At 49.1% G+C, this 27,176-nt stretch overlaps 1 protein-coding gene across 3 annotated transcripts in view; it reads right to left on the bottom strand.

Annotated features, from left to right (window-relative positions):
* Positions 1–4,516: 4,516 nt before the first annotated feature.
* MAST3 (microtubule associated serine/threonine kinase 3) overlaps positions 4,517–27,176 on the bottom strand; it is a 248,094-nt gene continuing 225,434 nt past the window's right edge. For 2 of the 3 annotated variants that reach the window (XM_029614321.1, XM_029614320.1), the window contains 4 exons: positions 25,298–25,420; positions 24,679–24,815; positions 17,453–17,634; positions 4,518–5,725 (listed from right to left, as the gene is read on the bottom strand). In XM_029614321.1, coding sequence (XP_029470181.1) covers positions 4,644–5,725; positions 17,453–17,634; positions 24,679–24,815; positions 25,298–25,420 — 1,524 coding nt within the window. In that variant the 3' untranslated portion in view covers positions 4,518–4,643. Of the gene's footprint in view, positions 5,726–17,452; positions 17,635–24,678; positions 24,816–25,297; positions 25,421–27,176 lie in introns of all 3 variants that reach the window. The other variant, XM_029614319.1, reaches the window with a different exon arrangement.

Below are 27,176 nucleotides of genomic sequence, written 5' to 3'. Positions count from 1 at the left end.
GGGGCACTGGAGATTCACCCCATTTACTGGCCAGCTTTTCCAATTCGCTTCCGAAGAGGAGTGATCCCTTAAAGGGAATCTTTGTGAGGTTTGTCTTAGAGGTTGCGTCTGCTGACCAGTTTCGCAGCCATAGCTGCCTTATGGCCGCTACCAGTGAGGCCACTCTTCTGGCCGAGGTACGGACTAGGTCAGAGTCCGCGTCAGCTAAAAAGGCAGCAGCAGGTTCCATAACCTCTCTAGAATTCGCCCGAGTCATCCACTTCCCGAGAGAGGAGCAGGCACGAACAAGCTACCAGGGCATACAACAAGAAGCAATCTGTAAGGTCATTGCTATTGCATCAATGGCTTGTTTAAGGATGGACTCCATCCGCCTAGCGTACGTATCCTTCAAGGCTGCTCCTCCCCCCACTGGGATAGTTGTTTGGTTCGAAAAAGCTTCCAATACTTGTCCACCTTTAAAACTCTCTTCAGGGGCGTCCCATTCCAGGTCAATCAACTCCTGGATGGCTTCCAGCACTGGAAAATAGCAAGAGGCTTTCCAAAGAGAAACCAGGATGAGATTCTTCTTTGGTTCTGCCATAGAGTCCACTCCAGGAACTCCCAGCATCTTCAGGGTCTGGGAAACCAGGGCTGGCAATTCATCTCTATGGAAAAAAGAAACATGATCCAATATGGTTCTAAACCCAGTGGATTTCCCCATCTTCCAAGGAATCTGGGTCCCCTTCTTCGTCTGTGCTGTCCGGGTCCCTGCCATGGATACCCTTGGTGAGGAGAGGCATTGTCTCAAGGCCTGATGATAGGGCTGGGAGAGGGAGGCCTTACCGGCTTTGGTTCTGTCCGGATGGGGGCAAGTGAAGCAGACTGCGCCTGTACGAAGGCTTGAAGTCCTTGAAAAAATTCCACCCAAGAGAAGGCAGCCGGGTCCATACCTAGCCCAGGAAGTACTAGGGTAGGCGGCGCTGGATTTTCCTCTCCCATGGAAGACCCAGCCCCAGGATTACTTAAATATGGGGTTCTACTGGTTAAGGTTGTGGCTGACCCATTCTCAGATTGGGAGGAGCTGGGCTTAGTAAAGTATGGGGAGGCCACCTCTCCCTGTGCCTCCTCAGAGTACTGACGTAAGTAAGAATCAAGGTCAGACTGTGTAGCCCTAATATGACAAGTGCAGAGAGAATGGCACTTATGTTTCTTTGATGCTGGAGCTATTAGGGTAGGTAATTGCATGTTCAGCCGGCTCACGCTTACAAATTTTGTGCGCACAGATTTCAGACGCCTCAGCGGTGAGGCACATGCTCAGCCAGTGAGCTCGGCTTTTCCAAATTTCTGTGCCTAGAGAGTTCTATGTGCACATATGCACGCAACGTTGTGCGTGGCGTTGCACGCACAGCATGTGCTCAGAGCCGGCAAGCACCGCCACACCGACGCTTTATGGTGGGCACAAAAATGTGTGCAAGATGGCACCGCTGCCGCCTACCACACGATGTGCCGACTAACTCTAAAGTGGGGCCAAGCCCACCGGGGGGCCACTCAACCCACTCGGAAGCCTACTTCCCCTTACCCCAACGGGATCGGAAACGTCGTCAGTATGGCATGCCGAGCAAGGAGATCAGAGGAAGTCTTACCAAAACCCCTCCAATGTCTCTGAATCGGGAGGAATCCTTTTTTTCTTTTTCTTACCTGGGCTCAGCGCTTACCTGCTGAGTACAGAGACGGTCTCCGACCATCCCCACCATGCTCAGCTTCCAGTATCCACTGCCTTTCAGCTGCTTCAGCAGCAAAGTGCACGCCGAGAACCGGTTTCCGGACCAAGGCACACCTCTGAGGGATCTCGGAAATCACCTCAGGAATTCTCAACTGGGGAGGAACTATTAGGTATCACCGCAGGAGAGTGGGGCTCAATCTTCTCCAATTTAAAAGTAGAATTTCTTTTTCGAAAGGGTAAGGTGATTTCCATAGTGAAAGCACATCCACATCTGCTGAGAGTCGGAGAGATACTGAAGGGCTGAGGTCACTGCAGGGGTGTATCTAGGGTGACGTTAGCTTTGAAACTTGATGCCGTCTTCATCTGCTACCAGGGGAGCATAACCATTGGTTCTGAGTCCATCTGGCTATACGCTAGGAAATAGACATGGTCTGAGGGCACAGAGGGCATCGCCGAAAACCAGAAGTGGCCATGACTGAATGAAAAGGGCATCGACGGCCAGCAGGCACCAAGGCACTACCGCCACATCGACCGCGAAAGGAAACTTACCAGTAGCGTCAAAAACCCTGACTAGGAACACTATAGGGGAGCACCAAGAGGGACCCGGCGAACACCACGAAGAAAACCCACGAAAAACAAGAGATAGAGAAAAAAAAAAGGAAAAGTTTTCCACAAGGCCAAAAAACCAAAGTGAGCTCACTCACATTGCGATGCTTACAGCTCCACAGAACGAGACTGGAGAGGGACCCCGCATGGATGCATTGTATAGGGCATGCTCAGGGTGCTAAGTCCAAGTTCTAGAAACTTTGATATAAGTTTTCCCGTGTTGGGGTTCCATCTGATGATGTCACCCATGTATGAGGTCTAACATCCTCAGAACACATACTTTTATATGCAGACAAAAAAAAAATAAAAAGGCATTCTGGGGAAGAGTCTAAATGGATTTTGGATTTCTGCACACTTTTGATTTTAAGTTATTAATGTAAATTCTCGGACAAGTTACGCGCTGCAAAGAGGGGGTGTAACTTTGTGTGGAATGTTCTGGAATGATTTATGAACATAAAGCTGCTCTGAAATTTTTTGAAACGTATGCTACATAAGCTACCAGAGATGTTACAAAATTACCCTCTTTTAAAGTGCAAAATGTTTCAAAGCAGGGAGGCAGACAGCAGACCAGATAAAGTGGATGTCCTTTCTATAAACAATGGAATATATTTAGTGAGGTGGGAGGTTTAGAAGTTTCATGCAGCAAGGGTCTGGTTTCTCCAGGTTCTCAGGAGCTACACACCTGAACCTGGCTCTCAGATCAAATACATATGGGATATACCCAGAGAATGTTCCAGCATGGACAGCCAGTAAACCAGGTCCATTTGACAACTAGGGTTGGACTCCTCTGCTCTAGGTACTATTAAGGCCACTCCTTCCCCACCCAAAAAAATAAATAAAAAACCATGCTTGTTTTCGCAACCTTGAATCAAATCAACTTCTCCTGGAAATCAGATGCACTCCTGCCCCAAACTTCTTTTATTAGCCAATGGAGTAGATGATGGGAACATGTACTTTTTTATGTTTTTACTTACGACACCTCCCCCCCAAAAAAAAACCAAACAAAAAAACCCAAAAACCCCACACACCCACCTAGCGCATGCTTTTTCATCTGGGAAACACTGGGAATGTGAAAATTCCCCGTTCCAGAAACATCCTTTACATTTGCCATGGTGAAGTCTTTCTGTTCTCACTCCTAATCACTTTGGAGGAGGGAAGAGACTGCCATTTTTTTGCCCCTTCCTCAATTCCTAACTATCGCAATAGAATAAACTGCAACTGTAAGAGAATATCCGGATCAGAGGCAGTGGGTGGAAAGGCTCGTGCGCCTGTGAACCGCAATTCATGCACAGGGGACTGACTCCCTCTTAACAGATTTGTAAACAACTTTTGTTTAAGGCATACAGACCTTAGAGCACTCGTGTTTTTGACATTAGCTGTGTATTGTATACAACCGATCAGAAAAATATAAAAAAAATTACAATTAAACAAGGAATGCAAAGAGGGACAGATGTAGTGTTTCATGATCAGTGCCTATCAACATCATCAAATCTGGCCTCACCGAAATAATTCCCCTGTAAGGAAAAAAACCTCCTATAAGACAACTGCCAATGCTTCCTCTTACAAGGTAATGCCGAGCAAGAACCAGAACCATAAGACTTTACAGACGTACAATTTTTTCCCCCCCGTTTCTTTTGAAAGTTTAGTGCATTTTTTGCAATTATTAAAAATCAGCAAAAAGTTCTCTCCTCTTTTTTTTTTTTTTTTTAAAAACCAATCCGCATATAAAAACAGAAATAAAAACCCACTCAAAACTCAGTCCAGGCATCCCAAGCAGCACAAAACAGCAAAGATAACATTCGCTTTCACCTTTCTTGAGCTTACAGGAAACAATAACTTAAACACGTATTAGCTATACACCCTCCTTCTAGAAAAGATTTGGCGCACAAAGATTGCCCAGTACATGATATTTGGAGGATACATTTCCAACTTAACTTAAAAATATATATATAAAAAAAATTACTTTTCCTGGATGCAAAAGGTGTGTATCTTTCCCCCCTCCCCCCACCTCTCTCCTCCAATGTGGATGTTAAAAAAAGGTTTTCACATTTCTCTTAAGGTTCTTACCAAATAGAAAGTTATAGGGGGAAAGAAAGCATTAGAAATGCCAACAGTGTATAAAAAGCCCAGGGAATGTTTTGTCAGGGGTTTCTGTTCCACAGAGGTGTTATCTTCCCTTCTGGGAAGATAATCTCCCCCCCCCCCCCCCCCCCCCATGCAAACTGTATTATTTTTAAATACAGAAAACAAAAAAAAAATGTAGGATCACTTGTAAACATGTCCTTCTGTGTAACGGTTTCACCTGTTTCCTTCACGTTACCCTTTGTGTCCTTGGTTATTCTGAGAATTTGGCCCAAGGCCTGATGTCCATTTTCTCTTCCTGTCCCTGGTCCTTGACCTCTGCTGTTTGCCTTGGACCAGACCTGCTCTGTTTCATGTCTCTCCCAGCTATGGGCCCACCGGTTTCGGCAGTTTCCCCTTGCCCTAGTGTGAGGCTCTGCAACTCTGGCACCTCTGCCTGCCTGCACAAATTGCTCCCCAGGGAGAAATAAGACCCCTCCTCCTGTCTCTCCCATCCCGCCAAGGCTTTGTCCTGCTCGTCGCACTCAGAGGACTGTACTGCTATCTGTGGCACGGGAGGGCACCTCCAATCCAGGGAACCTCCCACCCGAGTTTCCAGCCAGGAGGCCGAGGCAGGGCAGTGTTTCCAGAGTGCGGGCACATGGTCCTCTTTTGGCTCTGCTTCGACACAGTGCTGGCCTGGTGCTGGCACTGCCTCCGGCTCATCGAAACTCACTTCCTGCACAGCCTCCTGTTTCTTGAACGAGTCCCGGCGCTCAGAGAGGTTCAGCCTTCTCATGACGACCACCTCCTGGTCCCCAGACCAATCTACCCTGGCCCGGAAGCTCCCAGAGACGTTGCAGCGTTCTCCATGGTGCAGGTGAAACTCCGGGTCCTCCAGGGTCTCTCCTGCCCCATCTCCCATAGGTATCTCCAGGGCTAATTTGCGCCCACCCAGGGTTACCACTTTCTTCTCTGCCAGGTATGTGGCCATCTTTTCCACAGACTGCACCCGTTGCAGCAATGGAGACCGTGGGGGCTCAGTGCTCCTTGGACGGGATATTTGCCGGACGATGGCAGGCGGGGACAATGTCTTGCCTTGGAAGGGGGCGCCACTCTTGGGGTAGCCGGGTAAGGGCGAGGGAGACCTCTGAGGTGATGAGGGCTGCACGGCTGGGTAAGGGGTGCACGCCAGGGGAGACGGTGGAATGCTGCTAGTGGACTTCCTCCGACCCACTTTGTATCGCTGTCCGCTCAACTTCGGGGCCAGTCCGTGTAGGGAGCTCGGCCGAATGTGGCCTGCCGGGGAGCTAGGAGTGCTGGAAGATGGGGAGGTGCTTTGTGGGGATACTGCATCTGCCATCAAACACACACACACAAAAAAAAAAACTATCAGCACCAACAGATTCAGCATAAAGCAGAGTTGCTTACCTGAAACAGGTGTTCTCCGAGAACATGGTGACATCATTGGATGGAGCCCTAGTCTGCAACTTTGATTTCAAAGAATCTAGAACTTTCAAACATGCCCTACTGAGCATGTGCAGCTGTAATCATTACCCTGCCTCCTAGGCAGAGTCCTTCAATCCATAATACAGTTCATACATTGAGAAACCAATTCCTAGTGGGGGCGGGTGGGTTTTGTGAGGACTAACATCCTGCTGTCTTCGGAGAACACCTGTTACAGGTAAGCAACTCTTCTTTCTCCGAGGACAAGCAGGTTGGTAGTCTTCACACATGGTCGATTCCCAAACTATAGGCTGTCCGAGCAGGACAAAGTGGGAACCCGCCCAGTGCTAAAAGCACCACCACTCTTCCTTTTGCTTGTGAGGCAGCCGACCCAGAAATGGGTCTAGGTGAGAAACCCCAATGCGTAGCAGGAGCGCCTAAGGCAGAGGAGTGATGCGAATGCCAGCAAGAAACATACTCCGCATTACAGAAAACATTACAAGCGGGGTTTCGGATCAGGAAACCCTGACAACAGTAGGTCTAGAATCTCCAGGATACAGGAAAGTCTAGAGCTGTAAACAAGAGATGGACTCTTGGATGAAGACCACATAGTTCTTCGTTGTTACAAGACAACCGAAAAGCCAAGTGGGGCCAGAAAGCTCCCCAGAAAGAAACTGCGGTCTAAGGCACCACTCCCTCGAGCACCTGATAACGCTCAAAGAGGCTGGACACAGCCCTCGAAATTGTGTTGGGAATGGCTCACCACTGTTTCCCTCATGGAACAGCAGCAGCGAAGTCCATGGTGCTCTGCGGTCGTATCCTGTGGCATCAGAGTGCATTCACTGGACCAAGATGGCCGCTGTCTAGTGTGCACGTGTACCTAGCAGCTCCGGGCTATCGCTATTACTTCTCTGGATTATTTCCTTTTTGTCTGAAAAATCTACCCTGGAAATGCCTCATACAAAGAGGAAAGCCAGAGTTTGAGATGTGATCTCGACACCAATTTCTGAATCAAGACAGCCACGGATTGAGGCTTTGTTCGCAAGGACTCTGCCACCACAGCCAGGAAGAGAGGTTGCTGGGGAAATCGGCAAGGAACAGTTAACGAGCCCCCTGACCTATGAAACATCTTTGAGCCCTGGCGCTCCAATGACGCCCGAACCACCGTCCGGCTCAAGAGAGATGGAAACGTTTCTTGAAAACTTGAAGGAAAAATCTACCTCGATAGACCTTGGCGTCCAGAGAAGGGCGGAGGGAACACCTGGTCCTTCGGTAAACCCGGAAGTGCAGGATTCCAGGAGCCAAGATGGAGAGATACAACAACGCCGAGACGAGTTTGGAGAGGGCCCAGTGGAGGTAGGAACAGAGAATTATAAAATAAGAGTCTTGTGCGATACCCCACTAATAACACTGCAAAAAATAACTGGAAAAAATCTGGAACATGTTGATAAATTATTTATTGATTTATGCATAGTTAACTGTGACGGTACAAGAGGCTATAAATAAAACTCAAAATTTGGAAACAAAAATGGAGAATATGGAAACATCGGTAAAAGTAATAGAGGGGAAGATAGGAGAGATGGAAAAAATTCAAAATAATCTCAAAATCTGAAAAAATTCAAATGGACAAAATGGAAATAGAAAATCAAATGAGAAAGGCAAATCTTAGGATTTTAAACTTCCCTAAGACGAAGTTGATTACGGCAAATGACCTATTTAAAAGTTATCTTTTGAATATACTAAAATATTCAGATCAGGCACTTCCTGCAATATCTAAAATCTATTACTTGCCTCAACCATCTGAAGCAACAGTCTCACAAGAGAATCAACTGGATTTGAATGTGGATGTTTCGGAACTGTTGGAGAAATCCTGAGATGACCATAAATACAAGAGCTACTTTGTTAGTTCAATTTACCTTTGCAATGGAGAGAGACTGTTCTCAGATCTTTTTTCCGCTATCAAAAAGTGAATTTTTATGGTCACCAGATTAGAATATTTCCGGACATTGCAAGGAATACCCAACTCAGAAGGAGAAAGTTTATAGCGATGAGGGGGGAGGTAATTGCTAGAGGCGCTAAATTTGTATTACGATTTCCTTGCAGAGGTATGATTGTATATCAAGATTCTAAGTATATGCTTAGTGATCCTGATCAATTACGCTCTTATTTAGATTCTCACTCCTAAAAATTGTATAGTTAAGTAATGCGGAGGGAACTACATAGCATTTTGTATTGTTTGTAGCTAATTTCCTTTATAGATAACTGATTCCTTTACATCTTGGCCTCCCTATATTCCCGTGAATGTAATAGATAATTTATATACAGAATAATTATGTTTTCGAAATTTCGCAAGATGTATATTTCAATTCTGAATAATATTGTACACGTCATACATGTTTAAAATTCAATAAAAAAAAAGACTGCATTCACTGGTGCCCGCTGTAGTGATGGCGCCTGTAGGGCCAATAGCGCTCTCGCACTCACCAATGATGGATCACATCAAGGGCACTAAATGACGCTGCACACAGGGCTTTCGATGGCGCTTGACCGTGTCTTGATCAGTTTGACGGTATACAGTACCATCCCTGGCACCACAGGTGCCCATGGACATAGACAGCTTGGTGGCACCGATAAGGACCCTGGTGCCCAATGACACCAATGAACTGGCAGCATCCAAACATGCCAGGAGCACCTGCAGGCAGAGGCTTTGAAGACCCAACACGGCCCTGACACATCTCATCAGTGCCCAAAGGAACCGATGACTGCCAGTGGCGATGGTTCCTCTCCGCTCACCTATCCATCTGAGGGCGACGATGTTGCGAGTTCAATGGTATCCCTTGCTAGCAGCTGTGGCTGACAATAGCTTTGCTAGTGCTCATTAGCACAGATGGCGCACGAATCAAGGTAGGGCCTCCAATGTCCCTCAATCCCAGCGGCTCAAGCCCCCTAGAAAGTCTCTGGCCAGTGATGAAACAACAGGATGCCCCTCTGTGCCCCATCAGGACACCACAAGGAGCCTGGAGGGCAATGGACTACTGTGTCTGGATGCCTCGGTATCCCGGGGTGCCAAGTGGATGGCGACCTTGGCGGACAATCCATCCAAGGCTGAAACTCTTGTTGCCCAAGGGCTTCAATGACACTTCAGGGCTCTCAAGAGCTCCAGCAGTCGATGGCCCGATGGTACCAGTGCCTCAATGGTGACAGTCCTAGTCAAGAGCGCAATGAATGGCATCAGTGGCAAACACACCCGATGACCTCAAAGGCGGCCATGGCATCAAGGGCTGCCGCAGCATTGAGGCCATGCACCTTGACAGAATTGAGGGTGGCCACGTACACACCTTGATGGGATCGAGGGCTTTGATGGCATCAATGGATTAAAAATACCTCAATCATTATCACCTCCTTCAAAATAATTATTTTTTGGATTTATACTGATTGAATACTATATCACCATCATTGATGTAACTCTATATGCATTTGAGTCAATTTCTAATAAACAAATAATTCTGTGAAAAAATTATTTAGGATGGAGTGAAAAGTTTCACATACAATTTAATAAACACCACCCATTAGGTAAGGTGTTTACATTTTTTAAATCATTAACTATCCACCACCAGCCTTGCATTTTTTATATATATTTTTTTTAAATGTGAAAAGTGCTTTTAAAAAACTTGCAAATTTGTTTCTGAAAATATCTCAAACTAGAGTTCTTCCATGAGACAGTGTCAATCAAAATGAAAACATTCAAGCTGTTTTTAGAACTATTTTTTGAAAAACTGCGCTGTCCAAAAGTATTGTAACCGACGTTCACTCAATACACCTATGTTACTGTCCAACCACGGGGCCTCGTTTCAGATCGCTTGGTCTTTCCTCAGGGGATGTTGAACTTCTTCTGAGACATCGAAGACTTAGTGCTGATTTCCACTGTCTCAATATGCCACTCCTGATCAGGGCTTTAGACGAATTAAATGCACAACGCTGACATTTTTTATATACACCTACAGGCTAACAAACTGACCTATCATTAACACTATAGTCGTCTCTCGCTGGTGAACTGGCCAATCATGAACACTATCACCACCTCACAGTAAAAATACATCATCTCTTATATTAGTGATACCCAATCGAGTTCTTCATTGAGTCCCGTCGGGACCTGAGTTTGTAAAGTGAAAATGCAAAACGCCTCCCGGCGATCCAAATTATGTACACGGTCTCCCCCTCTCGGAGACACTATCACTTGATCCAATACTGTCCATTTTAGGTGATCAAAACTGTGCTGATGTTGTATGCAGTGTGACACTATTGGAGCTGTCAATTGTGATGTATTTAATCTGGATTTATGTTCATTTAAACGGATTCGCATCATACGGGTCATTCTGCCCACATACACTTTTGGGCATGGGCAAAGTAGAGCATATACCACAAGACACTGAGTAAGAAATTGACTTGAGTGGAGTTGCATGGCACCACATTAATTTAATACATCAAACAGATTATACCGAGAGGTTTGCGCATACAAAAAGAACCAATGTTTACTGATAATAAAGAATTGGAGAAATTACTTACCTGATAATTTCATTTTCCTTAGTGTGACAGATGGAATCAGGTCCAATGGGTATTGTGCTCTCCTGATAGCAGATGGGAGACGGAGACAGATTTCAAAGCTGATGTCACTCTACATATACTCGTGCAGGTAGCTTAGCTCTTCAGTATTCTCCTCGAAAAGCTATTGTGGATATGTGTGTCTTGATAACTTGATTAACTTGGTTAACTTGATTAACTATGACTGGTTCAACTGATTTCCAAAACTGGAGACTGCCAGTGCACTCAACCGATTAACGCTGACACCCGGCAAACTGTGAGTGTCCTGAACTAGAGGTAATACATGTCTTACCCGTACTTGATTTAGTCTCGAGGTTTGTTACCCAAGGTTCTTGAATTGTGGGGCAGCCGTGGGCGGGATGCTGAGTCCATCTGTATACATTAAGGAAAAAAATTATTAGGTAAGTAATTTCTCCATTTTCTAGCGTGTAGTCAGATGGACTCAGGACCAATGGGATGTACAAAAGCTACTCCCTGACAGGGCAGGAGGCTGCCCGTGGCCCATTTAGTACTGCCCTTGCAAAGGCTGTGTCCTCCTGTGCCTGGACATCCAGGCGGTAGAACCTGGAGAAGGTGTGTATGGAGGACCATGTCGCCGCTCGACAGATCTCGGCGGGCGACAGCAGCTTGGTTTCCGCCCGGGATACTGCCTGGGCCCTCGTCGAATGAGCTTTAACTGATAGAGGCAAGGGCTTCCCCGCCTCTATGTAAGCTGCCTTGATTACTTCTTTGATCCAGCGGGCTATGGTGGCCCGCGAGGCCGCTTCCCCTTGTTTCTTCCCACTGTGAAGGATGAATAGGTGGGTCCGTCTTTCGTACAGGTTCCAATCTTTCCAGGTATCGGACTAGGAGTCTGCCGACATTAAGATGGCGAAGGAGGCGTGAGTCTTCCGAGTCCTTATGTTCGTCTGGAGATGGTAGCGATATGGTTTGGTTCAGGTGAAACTGAGAAACCACTTTCGGTAGAAAGGAGGGGATAGTGCACAGCTGTATGGCTCCGGGAGTGAACCTAAGGAATGGTTCCCGACAGGATAGCGCTTGAAGTTCAGAGATGCGACAAGCTGAACATATTGCCAGCAAGAAGGCTGTTTTCAAGGTCAGGAGCTGTAGTGACAGGCCGCGTGTTGGTCTGAAGGAAGTTCCTGCTAGGAAGTCTAGTACTAGATTGAGATTCCATAGGGGCACTGGCCACTTTAGGGGTGGTCGGATTTGTTTGAACCCTTTCAGGAAGCGAGAGACATCTGGATGGGTAGATAGTCTGGTGCCCTCCACTTTGGCTCTGAAGCAGGCCAGGGCGGCAACTTGAACCTTGAGAGAGTTGAGGGACAGACCTTTCATCAAGCCGTCCTGCAGGAATTCCAGGATCATGGAGATTTTGACTGTTTGTGGAAGGAGCCCGCGGTCCTCGCACCAGGCTTCGAATACTCTCCAGATCCGTATCTAAGCCAGAAATGTGGAGAATTTGCGCGCTCGAAGTAGGGTGTCAATCACTGCCTTGGAGTAGGCATTATTCTTCAGGCGAGTCCTCTCAAGGGCCAGACCGTAAGAGAGAATAGAGTCGGAACTTCGTGGAAGATTGGACCCTGTCGGAGAAGGTCCCTGTGTGGAGGTAGGCACAGAGGGTTCCCCGCAAGTAATCTTCGCATATCTGTGTACCATGGTCTTCTTGGCCAGTCCAGGGCCACTAGGAGGACTAGTCCCCTGTGGTGGTCTATCTTGCGGATGACCCTGCCCATTAGTAGCCATGGAGGGAAGGCATACAGTAGGGCTTCCTGTGGCCAAATCTGGACGAGAGCATTGATTCCCCAGGACTGTGGTTCTCGTCTGCGGCTGAAGAACTTGGGTGTTGGAATGGGTTGCCAGAAGGTCCATGGCTGGGAGTTCCCAGCGATCTACTTTTAGTTGGAAGGCTGTGGTCGACAGTGTCCATTCCCCTGGATCTAGGCTCTCTCTGCTGAGGTAGTCCGCAGAGACGTTGTCTTTTCCCGCTATGTGGGAGGCTGAAATCCCTTGCAGGTTTAGTTCTGCCCACGCCATGAGAGGGTCTATTTCCAGGGACACCTGCTGGCTCTTGGTTCCTCCCTGACGGTTGATGTAGGCCACGGTTGTGGCGTTGGACATGACTGACTGCCTCGCCCCAGAGTCTGTGACTGAATCTTGGGCAGGCTAGCCTGACTGCTCAATCTTCCAGGCAGTTTATGTTCCATCCCGCCTCTTCCTCCTTTCATTGCCCCTGGGCCGTCAGGCCCTGACAGTGGGCTCCCCATCCTCGCAGGCTCGCATCCGTGGGGAGCAAGGTCTAGTTCAGTCTTCCTGTAGCCACCATTGAAGCTGCTTCTGGACCTCTGCTGGTAGCTGGAGGTGGAGGAGTAGTTCTGGGACGTTGGATTCCATCATGACAGTAGGGAGCGCTGTAATGGTCGCATGTGGACCCTTGCCCATGGACAACTTCCAGGGTTGATGTCATGAGGCCGAGGACCTGAAGGTAGTCCCATACTTTGGGGCAAGCATAGGCCATCAGTTTTCGCAGTTGGGCCATCAGTTTCCTTCTCCTTGGAGGGGGAAGGAAGACCTTGTCCTGTTTGGTGTCATATCGGACTCCCAGGTATTCTAGAGATTGGGAGGGCTGTAGGGAGCTCTTGGCTGTGTTGACGACCCACCCGAGTTCCTGCAGCAGGCTCTTGCATGGTGATCTCATAAATTTGTCTCAAGGGATGCTGTGGAATTCCAGAGAGTATCCTTCTGTAATGATGGCTAGGACCCATTTGTCCAATGTTATCTCAACCCATCTTGGTAGAAGAGGGTAAGTCTGTCCCCTATGTCTTCTTCCTGTGGATGGGTCTGCTGTTTCTCATTGTGGGGTATGGCCAGGACCTGTCCCTGAGCCTGCTCCCCTCTTGGTGTGTTTGTTCTGAAAGGACTGAGACCTTCCTGAGGGGCGAGGTGCTTGGTAGTGTGTGTCCCTGTAAGGTCTAAAGCGCTTGATGGACCCTTGGTCTGACCCAGTATGGCATGTTCTTATGTTCTTATGTATTTGAGGCCACTTTCTACCAACAAATTCATGGCATCCCGATTGGATCTCCATTGGTGCCAGCTGTAGCCAATTTATACATGGCAGCTTTCAAGCATGATTGTATATATATATATATATATATACACACATCTCATTGGTGGCAACATATCGTAAGTTGGGTAAGATACATAGATGACATCTTGTTCATGTGGAATGCTACAGAAGAATCTGTACAAGAATTCTGTGAGTGGATCAATACAGTTGATACTAATCTACATTTCACTGCCCACTATGCAAGACAAAGTCTCACATTTTTGGATGCACAGATTCAGTTGATTGATGGGAGGTTCAGTACAATGGTATTTCGGAAGCCAACTGATCGCATTAACCTTTTGCGTTTTCAAAGTCATCATCCATATTTATTTAAGTGTGATTTCCGGTAAGTCAATTTTTCAGGATTAAACGCATTTGTTCTGACATGCATAATTTTGAGATCCAAGCGGACATTTTAAGTGCCAGATTTAAACAACGAGGATATCCTAAACGGGCCATTAAGAATGCTTATAAGCGTGCTAAATTTACTGACAGGCAAGCTTTGTTGCAGTATAAACTGAAAAAGGAGTATCCCCAATTAGTTTGTGTATTACAGCAAACTATGGCCACATCAATCATCATAGAGTCAATAAAGAAAAACTGGCATGTTTTATCACTTCACGATATATTTAAAGAACCCCTTTGATTGTGACATCTCGGGGCAAAAATATTCAGGATAGACTGGTACACGCACAGCAACCAATGATATCTAAGGAAGAGAGAGAGTTGGACATTTTAAATGTGGACAATGTTCACATTGTAACATGAGCATAGAAGGGGTAAAATGGACAGATCCTATGTAAAACTTATACTACCTGTACATCCTCATTTGTGTGGTATATGCTCTACTTTGCCCATGCCCAAAAGTGTATGTGGGCAGAATGACCTGTATGATGCGAATCTGTTAAGACGATCCAGATTAAATACATAAATTGACAGCTCCAATAGTGACACACTGCATACAACAGCAGCACAGTTTTGATCAACTAAAATGGACAGTATTGGATCAAGTGATAGTGTCTCCGAGAGGGGGAGACCGTGTACATAATTTGGATCGCCAGGAGGCGTTTTGCATTTTCACTTTACAAACTCAGGTCCCGACGGGACTCAATGAAGAACTCGATTGGGTATCACTAATATAAGAGATGACGTATTTTTACTGTGAGGTGGTGATAGCGTTCATGATTGGCCAGTTCACCAGCGAGAGACGACAATAGTGTTAATGATTAGTCAGTTTGTAAGCCTGTAGGTATATATAAAAAATGTCAGCGTTGTGCATTTAATTAGTCTAAAGCCCTGATCGGGAGTAGCATATTGAGACGGTGGAAACCAGCGCTAAGTCTTCGACGTTTCAGAAGTTCAACATCCCCTGAGGAAAGACCAAGCGGTCTGAAACAAGGCCCCGTTGGGTGGACGGTAACAGAGGTGTATTGAGTGAACGTCAGTTACAATACTTTTGGACAGCGCAGTTTTTCAAAAAACAGCTTGAATGTTTTCATTTTGATCGACACTGTCTCATGGAAGAACTCTAGTTTGAGACATTTGCAGAAACAAAGTTGCAATTTTTTTTTTAAAGCACTTGACACATTAAAAAAAATATAAAAAATGCAAGGCTGGTGGTGGATAGTTAATGATTTAAAAAATTTAAACACCTTACCTAATGGGTGCTGTTTATTAAATTTTATATGAAGCTTTCCACTCCATCCAAAATAATTTTTTCACAGAATTATTTATTTATTGTTTATTAGAAATTGACTCAAATGCACATAGAGTTACATCAATGATGGTGATATAGTATTTAATCAGTAGAAATCCAAGGAAGAATTATTTTGAAGGTGGTGATGATTGAGGTATTTTGATCTCATATTTAGTAGATCCCTCTCTATAACAACTCTTGTGTGTTTGTTTATTGATCAATGGATTCAAGGCATCGATGGCATCGAGGGGGACCATTGCCTTGATGGCAGTCCTGGTACCAAACATTAGAGGTCAGTGCCGCTACTCCACCACATTGAGGCCCAAGGCGCTCGATGACTCCAGTGCATCAAGACCCTTGCGGCATCGAGGGTGGTCATGCACCTCGATGGCATCGAGGTGCCTTGGCACCTTGACAGCGTCCAGGGTGACCATGGCGCTCAATGGCAGTTCTGATCCCAGACGCGGTCCTGATATCAACGCATCAGATTAACGATGCGCTGGTCACATATGTGCATGGGAAACAGATACTGGGCATGGCACCGAATGTGCGGCAGCAAGCTGCTTGCCCAGGCTCCTGCCTACCCTCTTTCTCAAGGAGGCTGCACTGCCATCACAGGCAAGCAGGAGGAGAGGCTATGTCATCCAGGGCTCCTGCTCATGGAGACTAGTTCCTTTGAATGTGGTGAGGATGAGCTCTTCCCGCCACAGGAATGGTGTAAGTCCTCGATCTCTTCCCTGTCTCAAAAGCCATCGACGTGAAACAACATCAAACTCCTGCCCGGGTAGAACTCAGCCGAGTCCCCAGGCTCAGCAGCTTACACGATCACCCACGGACTGCACTCAGTCAGTCCTGCCAGCACCTGACCAAGGTACAAAAACAGAGAGCAAGGAAAGGACACAGATACTAAACTGCAGGTGCAATATTTATTTAATAATGAATAGTAATAGACTGCCAGACTGCAGAGCAACTGAGGCCCGCCACGTGGCGGGCAGACAGTGGAAAGAGGAGGAAAAAGGAAAAGAAAAAAAAACTACTCTAAGGGAAAGGAAAGAAAAACAGCTGCAGCTCTAGAAAAAACATCATTTACAAATACTGTGAGGAGAGAGCAAAACTGAATAATACCATGCCACATACGGCTCCGCGGAAAAAAAGAGACCGAGAGTCTCTGCCTAGGGGCAGGGTGATGACTACAGCTGCACGTGCACAGGAGGACATGTTTGGAAGTTCTATAATCTTTGAGATCAAAGTTCCAGACCGGGGCTCCATTCGATGATGTCACCCATGTGTGAGGACAGACATCCTGCTTGTCCTCGGAGAAATCCAGTTATACCTACTACACAGGTCTAAGGAGCGGCAACATGTCAAATGCCATGTAGGTTGTCTCCAGAGCTCACATATATTATAAAATCTGAGTAATTCTTGTTGGTCCAATGAAAAGCAGCATCACAGCCTACAGTCTTCTTTGTTCTCAGTATATGAGGGTTTTGGTTTTTTTAATCTTTCCCTCCTTTGTAGTTCATCATCAGGACTCCTAGGCTCAACTGCAGCCAGAAACTTGGGACCAGGAAGTTACTGGGTGGATTTATGTATGACAATTTTTATGTAGAACTTATTCAACTCTCTGGGCAATCTTCGAGTCCAGGATAATGGTACAGAAAGTTATTTTTTATGTATTAAAAATATTAAAAAATAAAAATGGGAGGGGAAGGAGAGGGAATAAAGGAAATTCAGGAGACAGACAAGGCAAACTTGTCTTCCTGAACGAAGTTAAAATATTTTTTTCCAGCTTTGCCTGCATGGCTCTGCTTAAATTACATACATAAAAAAAAAAAAAGCTAACCTGATGAGCCACAGTATGATTATTTCAGGTCAATTCTGTGCCACTGTTATAAGCTGATGGCTGGTGCATTAAAAAAAAAAAAAATCCTACCAAAACAATTAAAAAATTGGAAAACAGAGGGAGCCCCACAGAGCACCAACCGCAGTGAAACCATTAAGTGAAACCATTAAGTTTAACTGAGTTTTGTTGTTGCTGTCAGTTTAAATGTTTTTGTTTTATTAACTAGGCTGGTTTGTCAATTTTGATTTTTAAATTTTATTTGTGATTTATTATGTAATTGTGGGTATTTTATTTTTTATTATAATTGTTTTATCTATATGTTGTCTGCATCTGTTTTAATGAACAGGCTGAAATAAATAAAATACATATATAGGCTGCAGAAAGCCCTACCAGGCGGCAGATCGGGAGCGGGGCTCCGGCAGGGAGTAGCAGGTCCTGGAGACAGGCTGTGCGTGGGAGAGCCCGGGAGGCTTTCACTGGAGGAGAGCGAGTGGTGGAGGCCGGAGGAGAAGCTTCGACTGTTGTGTAGCACAGTCACCTGCTTGGAGACCTTCTTAAAGAGCGACCGCCTCCTTCACGAGGGGAGGGGCGAGAGAGAAAAGGATGGGAGTGGGGTGATGGGGAGTAAAGAAGAAATAATTAACCACTGCATTAAAAAGGAAAAAAAAACAACTAAAAAACTTGGAAACATGAGCAGTCCCTGTTTTGGTTAGCGATCAGCGCTGCCATGCAAGAGGCAGCTTGGGTTCCATTCCCAGTCAAGATTCCTCCACTTCCCCGTCCTCTGCCTCACCCACCACCCTCCCTCCCCTCACCGGGTATCCAGCATGCAGCGCCCCACCCACAGAAGTACTTCTGGGGGCAATTCTTGAACCTTCCCGCACACAAACATGAAGTCCATGCTCAAACTTTCCCTTTGGAAGCTGCCCTGGGACAAAAAGCACCTAGAGATATTTACATCTGCCTTTTCTGCTGTGGGTGATTTCAACCTTGAAAACAACATGCATCCCTTTGAAAATGTAATCTAAGCACGTTTTTTTCCCTCCCTGACATAAACATGCCCCCGGGCCCATCTATCTTTTACCAGGCTAAAAGTATGTACCCCAAGAGTACTTTAGCCGGGTAACGGATGAGCAGACAATGTACCCTAGTGAATGGCCTTTGAAAATTGCCCTCCCAAACATAGAAAGGCCTTGCATGGGCTCAGAGTGTTAATCTCGTACCCTAAAAGGAGAGAGTGCCCAGCACCAGGCACTCTAAACTACATAATGAGGATGCTAAATATTTAACATATAGCCATGCATCATAGATATAATAAATCTGAAAAGCTTCCCTCCTCTCCTCTGTGCACAGCCACACTGCACCGGAGACTGCAGCATCTCATGAAAAAGAAAATTATTACTTACCTGCTAATTTTCGTTCCTGTAGTACCATGGATCAGTCCAGACCGTGGGTTATGTCCCCAATCCAGCAGATGGAGTCAGCCCAAAACTCTGAGGGGGCGTCACCATAAGTACTACTACCCCCTCTGCAGGAGTTCAGTATCGAGTATATCAAAGCCCGAGTAAACAGAAACCCCTTGATTGGATCAAGTTTAAACAGCAACAATAAGCCGCTGAATCTAAATAGAGAACTGGGACCGTCCCACCCACGGGCGGGAGGTCACAAACATAGCGTGTCAACCTCCAAGAGAACGGTGACAGACAGTGAAAACTGGAAACACGTAAAAACAACAGCAGTAAAGACACTACTGTAACATGAGGAACAGCTGAGCAAAGTCAGCACCCAAATACAGCTGAGCAGGAGAAGAACCCAAATGCGGTGGGCGTCTGGACTGATCCATGGTACTACAGGAACGAAAATTAGCAGATAAGTAATAATTTTCTTTTCCCTGTACGTACCAGGATCAGCCCAGACCGTGGGATGTACCCAAGCTTCCCTAACCCGGGTGGGGTCCTGCGAGGCCTGCTCGTAGAACCTGTTCGCCAAAGTGTCCATGTACGGACGAGGCGAGATGTAGTCTATAGTGTCTCGAGAACGTGTGTATCAATTTCCAGGTGGCCACTCTACAGATTTCTTGCGAAGATACCGAGCGGCTCTCCGCCCAGGAGGCCGCCTGAGAACGCGTAGAATGCGCTACAATACCGGGTGGGGGAGTCCGCCCCACCCCAATGTAGGACGCGGCAATGCCGGCCTTCAGCCATCTGGCAATGGTCGTCTTCGAGGCCTGAGATCCCTTCCGGGGACCGGACCAAAGGACGAAGAGATGGTCAGAAGTCCGGAAATCATTCGTAGCCTCCAGGTAGAACCGCAGAGTGCGCTTGACGTCCAGGAGACGGAGTGACCGCGGCTCAGACGAAGGAAAAGATGGAAGTTCCACCGTCTGATTCCATGGAAGGCGGACACCACCTTCGGAAGGAAGGAGGGCACAGTACGAAGTGAAACTCCCGCATCGGAGAACCGGAGATAAGGCTCTCGACAGGACAGAGCCTGCAGCTCCGAAATACGCCGAGCGGAGCAGATGGCCACCAGGAACACCGCCTTGAGAGTGAGGTCCTTGATCGTCGCATTCCTCAGTGGTTCAAACGGAGGTCCCGACATGGAACGCAGTACCAGATTGAGACTCCAAGAGGGACAAGGATCCCGCAATGGGGGCCGCAAGTGCTTGACCCCCTTGAGAAAGCGTACGATGTCCGGGTGTTGCAGCAGAGATCCTCCGTCACGCAGGAGGGAGCCAAGAGCGGCCACTTGAACCCGAAGTGAGTTGTAAGCGAGCCCCTTGTCCACTCCCGCTTGTAGGAACTGGAGAATCTGAGGGACAGACGCCTCCGTGGGTCTTATGTTCAGGCCGGTACACCACAGCTCGAACACCTTCCAGACTCGCACATAGGCCACCGACGTCTAAGTCTTCCGAGAACGCAGCAGAGTTGACACTACCGCCTCCGGGTAACCCCGTCGTCGGAGGCGGCGCCTCTCAAAAGCCAGGCCGCAAGACAGAAGAGTTCTGCCTGGTCGAAAAATACCGGTCCCTGGTGTAGGAGGCGGGGAAGATGTCCCAGCCGGATGGGTCCGTCGATTACCAGGTGGAGGAGGTCCGCAAACCAAGGTCGTCTTGGCCACTCTGGCGCGACGAAGATTACTGTCCCCTGATGAGCCTCTATCCGTCGGAGTAGTCTTCCCACCAGCGGCCACGGGGGGAACGCGTATAGTAGCAGATCGGCCGGCCACTGGAGTGCGAGAGCATCGACGCCCTCCGCCCCCCGTTCTCTCCGGCGACTGAAGAAACGAGGAGCCTTGGTGTTCTGCGCGGACGCCATGAGATCCAAGTGGGGGGAGCCCCATCGCCGGACGAGCAGCTGCATGGCCTCGTCGGAGAGAGACCACTCTCCGGGATCCAGAAGCTGGCGACTGAGGAAATCCGCCTGGACGATGTCCACACCTGCGATTGCGAGGCCGCCAGGCGGCCCAGATGCCGTTCCGCCCACTGCATCAGCATCGCTGCCTCGAGCGCGACCTGCGGGCTGCGAGTGCCGCCCTGTCGGTTGATGTAGGCCACCGTAGTCGCGTTGTCCGATAAGATTCGGACATCCCGATTCCGAAGGAGTGGCAGGAAGTGGAGAAGCGCCAGCCTGACCGCTCTGGTCTCCAGACGATTGATGGACCACTTCGACTCCTCCGCGGACCACGTCCCCTGTGTGGCGCTGCGGTCGCAGACTGCTCCCCAGCCTACAAGACTGGCGTCGGTGGTTACCACTACCCAATTTGGTAGATCGAGGGACACGCCGCGAGCCAGATTCTCCGGGATCATCCACCAGGCCAAGCTGTTCCTGGCAAACTGGGGCAGCGGGAGAATCACCTGGTAGTCCTGCGAAAGTGGTTTCCAACGGGATAGAAGTGCTCTTTGCAGAGGCCGTAGGTGCGCAAATGCCCAAGGGACCATGTCGATGGTGGAACCCATCACCCCCAGGAGCTGCAGATAGTCCCAGGAGGTGGGCGCTGGTAATGCAGAGAATCGCTGTATGTGCTCCCGTAGGGCGTGCGCCTTGTCCTGCCATAGAAAAACCGCGCCCAGACGGGTGTCGAAGGTCGCCCCCAAGAAATCCAAGCGCTGCGAAGGCACGAGGGAGCTCTTGGAGAAGTTCACCACCCATCCCAAGGACTGCAGAAACTATCACCCTGGCCACTGCCGCCTGTCCATGCCGAAAAGACTTCGCTCGGATGAGCCAATCGTCCAAGTAAGGATGGACTAGAATACCCTCCTTCCGAAGGGCAGCCGCCACGACTACCATGATCTTGGTGAAGGTGCGCGGGGCCGTTGCCAATCCGAACGGAAGCGCCACAAACTGGAAATGCTGATCCAGAATCTTGAACCGTAGAAGACGATGATGCTCCTGGCGAATGGGGATGTGAAGGTAGGCCTCCGTCAGATCCAAGGAGGCCAGGAACTCCCCTCGATGTACCGCCGCGATCACCGAACGCAGCGTTTCCATGCGGAACCGGACTACCCGAAGGGATTTGTTGACCTCCTTCAAGTCCAGTATGGGGCGGAAGGAACCGTCTTTCTTCGGCACCACGAAGTAGATGGAATAATGGCCCGAGCCCACCTCTCCGGAGGGTACGGGCACAATGGCGCCTATCTCCCACAATCTGTCCAGCGTCACCTGCACCGCCCTTCGCTTGATGGCCGAGCCGCAGGGAGAGAAGATGAACTGTCCCTTCAGAGCGCGGGCAAATTCCAACGCGTAGCCGTGTCCTATGGTGTCCAAGACCCACTGATCCGAGGTGATCCGCGCCCACTCCTCGTAGAAGAACGCCAGCCGCCCCCCAATCTTGGGGACGGCGGAGTGGGCGAGCTGAACATCATTGAGAGGACTTGGGCGAGGGTTGTCCCGCCGTGGAAGCGGCACGCGCGGGGCGGCGCCCGCGAAAGGAGCGGGACCAGGGCTGAGACCTGGAAGCAGCGGGCCGAGACGCCGCCGATCTGTAATTCCTGTAGCGCCTTTGCGCCCTGGCTCTGGTCCGGGAGGACGAAAATGCCCTGGTGGAGCGATATCTGCCTTCCGGCAGGCGATGGACCGCGTTTTCCCCCAGAGACTTGATGATCTGGTCTAGATCTTCCCCGAACAGGAATTTTCCCCTGAATGGCAGGGAACCCAGACTTGACTTGGAGGATGCGTCCGCCGCCCAGTTGCGGAGCCATAGAAGACGACGTGCCGCCACCACCGAGGCCATGGAGCGGGCGAGGACCCTAAACAGATCATAGGAGGCGTCAGCCCCGTATGCCACCGCAGCTTCCAGCCTATCCGCCTGGGCGGCCTCCTCGGGCGGCAGCACCTGAGAAGTGAGCAGTAGCTGCACCCAGAGAAGACTGGCCCGCTGGGCAAGCGAGCTGCACATCGCCGCCCGCAGCCCCACCGCGGAGACCTCGAAGACCCGCTTGAGGAAGACTTCCAACTTGCGATCCTGCGTATCCCTTAACGCCGCTCCACCCGTCACCGGTATGGTCGTCCTCTTCGTGACCGCCGACACCGCGGAGTCCACCCTGGGTACCTTGATGAGATCCAGAAAATCTTCCGGCAGTGGATACAGCCTCTCCATGGCGCGGCTGCCCTTTAGAGCAGCTTCCGGGGCATCCTATTCCCTGGTGAGAAGCTGCAGGAACGACTCGTGAATGGGAAAAGCCCGAGCCCTCGGACGAAGGGCTGCCAGTACCGGATCCCCCTTCTTTGAGGAAGTGACGACAGCTGGCGCAACAGGAGCCGGCGGGTCCGGCGGAGGATCGAGGTCCAACCCCTGAATGATTTGCGGGATTAGGTCATCCAGCTCTTCCCGCTGGAAGAGGCGCAGCATGTGTGGATCCTCTCCCTCTGCAGTGGAGTCCCCTTGTCCCGCAGCAGCAGGGTCCGACCCAGGGGAAACTGGGGCCGACCCAGTTCCCCCCGAGCCCACAGGGAGCCGGGTGTGGACGGGTAGCTGTGAGGCCCCCACGCCCGCCGGAGCGGGGGGGGCCGTATAGAGGGATGAAGGTCGCGGCAGCTTGGGTGGTGGCGGTTCCGCGGGAGCAGCCAGGTCCTGCAGGTAAGCTGTGTGCATCAGGCGGATGAACTCCGGGGAAAACCCCGGCCTACTCGGGGGGACATCCGCTGGTGGGGGCCCCGGGGGACCCTGCCCCTGCGGGTCTTCCTCCGGATCTGTTTCCGGTAGTAAATTCGGGGGAGAGCCCTCTGAGACTTCCCCGTCCCCCAGCGCTGCCTGAGCTCCTTCAGGACGCAGCGCATGCAAAATGGCCGCCATTCCCGCCAGGAATGGGGGAGGGGCCGGCCCACGCCGCCCGGGCAAGGCTGCCAGAGGGGAAAAACGAGTGAGGGGCCGAGACGTGCCTTCCCCCCCGGGGAGGCACCGAGTGCAGATCCCCTCCCTCGAGACGCGCGATCCAGGCTCGCCGCAGGCCGAGCAACGCGCCGGCCGCGGCATCGAGATCGGGAGAAAAAAAAAACAAAAACAGTCCCCGGCAGCCAAAAACACCCTAGTAACCTCGGGGGGGGGGGGGGGGGGGCCGCGATACGGAGCGCCGATGCGGGGGGGCCCGATGGCCTGCACTACCCGCCGAAGAACAAAGCGGCGCTGCGGGGGGGCCTTCCTGGCCGCACAACCCGCTGAAAGCGATCACCCTGCTCCCCACTGCAGCCCACGTGGAGACGCAAAATGGCCGCGAGAGAGGGCGAAGACGCTGGGAGGCCGGTTCCACCGGCAGCCGCGTCCAACCTAGCTGCAAAAGAAAAATAACAGCAGAAAAAGAAACGCCACTTACCCCAGTGAAGCAACAACTAGCGCCGGGACAGGAGAAAAAGAGACAGAGAAGCACAACAAGGAAGCCACGCCTCCCCAATTAAGCAATTAACTTTGTTTTTTTTTTTTTTTTTAAATGAAGCACAACTTGATCCAAACAAATAAAGCTAACACAAAGCAGAGAATAAAGCCCCTAACAAGGGAAGCAAAAGACAGAAGGTTATAGGCAATCGGGAGCAAACCCAGATTCCCCTACTCGCATCTGCTGGAGTCAGAAGATACTGAACTCCTGCAGAGGGGGTAGTAGTACTTATGGTGACGCCCCCTCAGAGTTTTGGGCTGACTCCATCTGCTGGATTGGGGACATAACCCACGGTCTGGACTGATCCTGGTACGTACAGGGAAATATTAATTTGATGACCTGAGGGAGAGGGGCTGGGGACGGTACAGCGAAACAGATTATGACAAGTATCCTGTTCTCAAGCAGGCCTGGGGAGAGAAACTTACTGGCCCCTAAGGTCCCTTACAAGTGGCAATGACAAGAATGGGGGTTGGGGAGCAACCTGAACTCGTATCCAAAGTCCTCTTCTAAATCAGTTTGGTGGGTTAACCATTACATGCTAGGAAGAGAAGGCAGAGGTGGGGAGCAGTCAGCTATTTCCAAACAATCATGAAATATTACAATTTGAAACCAAAACTGCCAAACAAAAAAGCGGTGAGAGAAAAACATTTTTTTTCTAGGATTCTAATCCTGCTCCTATTTTGGAAGGGCCCAGAGTTACAGAGAGATCGGTAGAGCTTGTGACTGTACATGGTGATGCACGCACCTGTCCTGTCCATCCCGTCTTCTGTTCCTCTTGCTCCTCCGCGCCATCCTGCCTTTAGAGCTGTTTTTCCTGGCAGGCCCAACTTTGATGGAGGTGTTTTCCAGCGGAGTGGTTCTGAGTGCCACCTTATTGCCACTCTGTGCCATAAACAGTGGGAATGAGGAGGGGAATAAAAAAAAACAAAAAAAAAACCAACGTATGAACAGATTAGGATTGGCCAACCGGCTCCATTTCTGGATCTGGTTTTACGCTGTGCTCCCCCTTTACATGCATGGGCTTGTAGCTCCTGATCTCCCCTCAGAACATCAGGATCTGCAAGTCCTGACCTGTAGCAGCAGTAAAACCAGGACTGGATCAAGTGGCTAACCAATTGCAACTGGACCAGGTGTGCTGCTGTGATGTGGCTTATTATACTCTTCCATAACACACATTCTCTCACAATAGCCCTCCACATTTATTCCACCATGAATAATTACACTTATTCTCAGTGCCGGTGCATGGAGAGACTCTACTATGCCAACATCTCACTTCTTCTGACCCTCCTCCGCCTCAGCCCCCACCCTCCAAGAGTCCAGACAGAAAATAAAATTTTGGTCAGTGCCCCTCAGCAATCAAGTACCTTCAGCAGGAGCTCCACCACATCCATGTGCACCAAGCCCAGGACGGACTCTCCGTTGACATGTGTGATGAGATCCCCAGCTCTCAGCCCGGCCTCGTGGGCTGGGCTCCCCTCTTCCACGCTCTGAAAGTGAAAAGGATGCAGTCAGCCATCCCCCCTGCAGCCATCTCTCTCTCTCTCTCTCTCTCTCTCTACCTCCCCCTCCCCACAGCTTCCTACAACAAACCCAAATGTATACGATGGGCTCAGAAGCCTAACAAATCGAAATAGTCTGTGCCACTTTAACATTACAAAAGAAACTGAAAGTTGGCAATTATGTTTATAATCTTATGCCTGTAGGCAGAAAAATAATACTTTCCATTCCAAGTGTTACTATGTGCTTAGATAGACATAGCCCTCACATCTTATATTCCCCTTCCTTGCCACCTTGATAAGGAATTCTCACCAGTTCAGGTGAAGTTAACTGACCTCATATACCAAGAAGCTGGAACAGCTCAACTGGCCCTAGAAAGGGAATCTTACATTTTTTTCTTTGAATAGAAGCATGGGGAATCCTCGATTCATGTCAGAGCACCAACCAGTGTGACTCCAACTTTTCTCCAATGTGAAAGTGGGGTGTGCAGAATAGGACAGAAACCATCCATGCCCAGCTAATTTGGAGGCTTAGCAGCAGTGCTGTGCTGTGCTTGGGGGTAGTGCCCTGGGGTTTGATTCCTAGGCCTGTCTTTCACTTCCTCAGGCCTGCTGGGGATACTGACTGCAGTGAAGCATTCCCAGGCCCTGGAGATGGGCATGAAGGAAGGTTGAGAATGGAGGAGGAATCTGAGCCATTACTCAATAGTGACACCTACTGGCCGGATCTAGGGTGCACATATACCACACGCCAATGGTTCCTGGGAAAGCATGTCACTGCAATAGTTGTGCTAGGGAAGCATTAAAAAAAAAGGGGAAAACCCAAGCGATGGTTGCAAAAGGCTAGTCACATACTGCCACCCAATACAGGATGGTACAAACTGAGCAAGAAACCCAAAGGAAAAAGGAGCAAACTGGCAAGCAGGGTCTAAAAGACATTTAAAAATCAAATGTCTCCTTCAATATTTACTGCTCCTTTTCCTCCCTCCTCTCTTTATGTGGACTTGGGATATTGATAATATGGAGTTAACTTTGAATTACCAATTTCTTTTGCAATTAATTGATGTATTTCATTATGAATTTCTTTTTCAAAATACTGCTTTTCAAACTATTGTGAAATACTTATAAATACATAAAACAAAAACCAAAGCAAGTTTTCTTGCTGTAAATGGTGTTTTCTATAGATAGCAGGATGAATTAGCCTTAACATACGGGTGATGTCATTCAGCAGCACCAAATTGCCTTCTCTCTCATAGCTAGTAGAGTTTTTTGCTCTACTGAGCATGTATGGGAATTCTTGCACGGCACTGCCTCGTAAGCCCCTTCAGTTGAATTTAGAGCTAAGTCTAATCAGGTAGTCCATTCTCCAGGGAAGCAGGTGGGTATTTAGCGCTTGCTTTCTACATGGACCGTACAGCAAGCCATAGATAGTCCACCCAGCTCTTTGTGTCTTTTAACACCAATAGGCTGGGAGCAGCAGTGGGAAAGAGATCCTATCCAACTAGCTAGTGGATTGCATTGCCTTCTGCTACGTACAGACAGGCCTCCAAGCTGGCTGGCAGGGTGAAGGCTCACTCTGTGCGGGCTGTGGCAGCATTAGTGGCCCATCTGCATGTGGTCCCTGTCGCCGAAATCTGCAGGGCCGCGACCTGGAGTTCTCTCCACACATTCGCGGCTCACTACGGTCTCGACAGGGATAGTCGCCAGGACAGTGCTTTTGGCCAGTCTGTCCTCCACAATCTATTCC

Source organism: Rhinatrema bivittatum, chromosome 8, assembly GCF_901001135.1.
Source record: "Rhinatrema bivittatum chromosome 8, aRhiBiv1.1, whole genome shotgun sequence".
Classification (NCBI taxonomy): Eukaryota; Metazoa; Chordata; class Amphibia; order Gymnophiona; family Rhinatrematidae; genus Rhinatrema; species Rhinatrema bivittatum.
The sequence above is the reverse complement of the archived record's forward strand: the minus strand, read 5'-3'. Positions and strand labels throughout refer to the sequence as shown.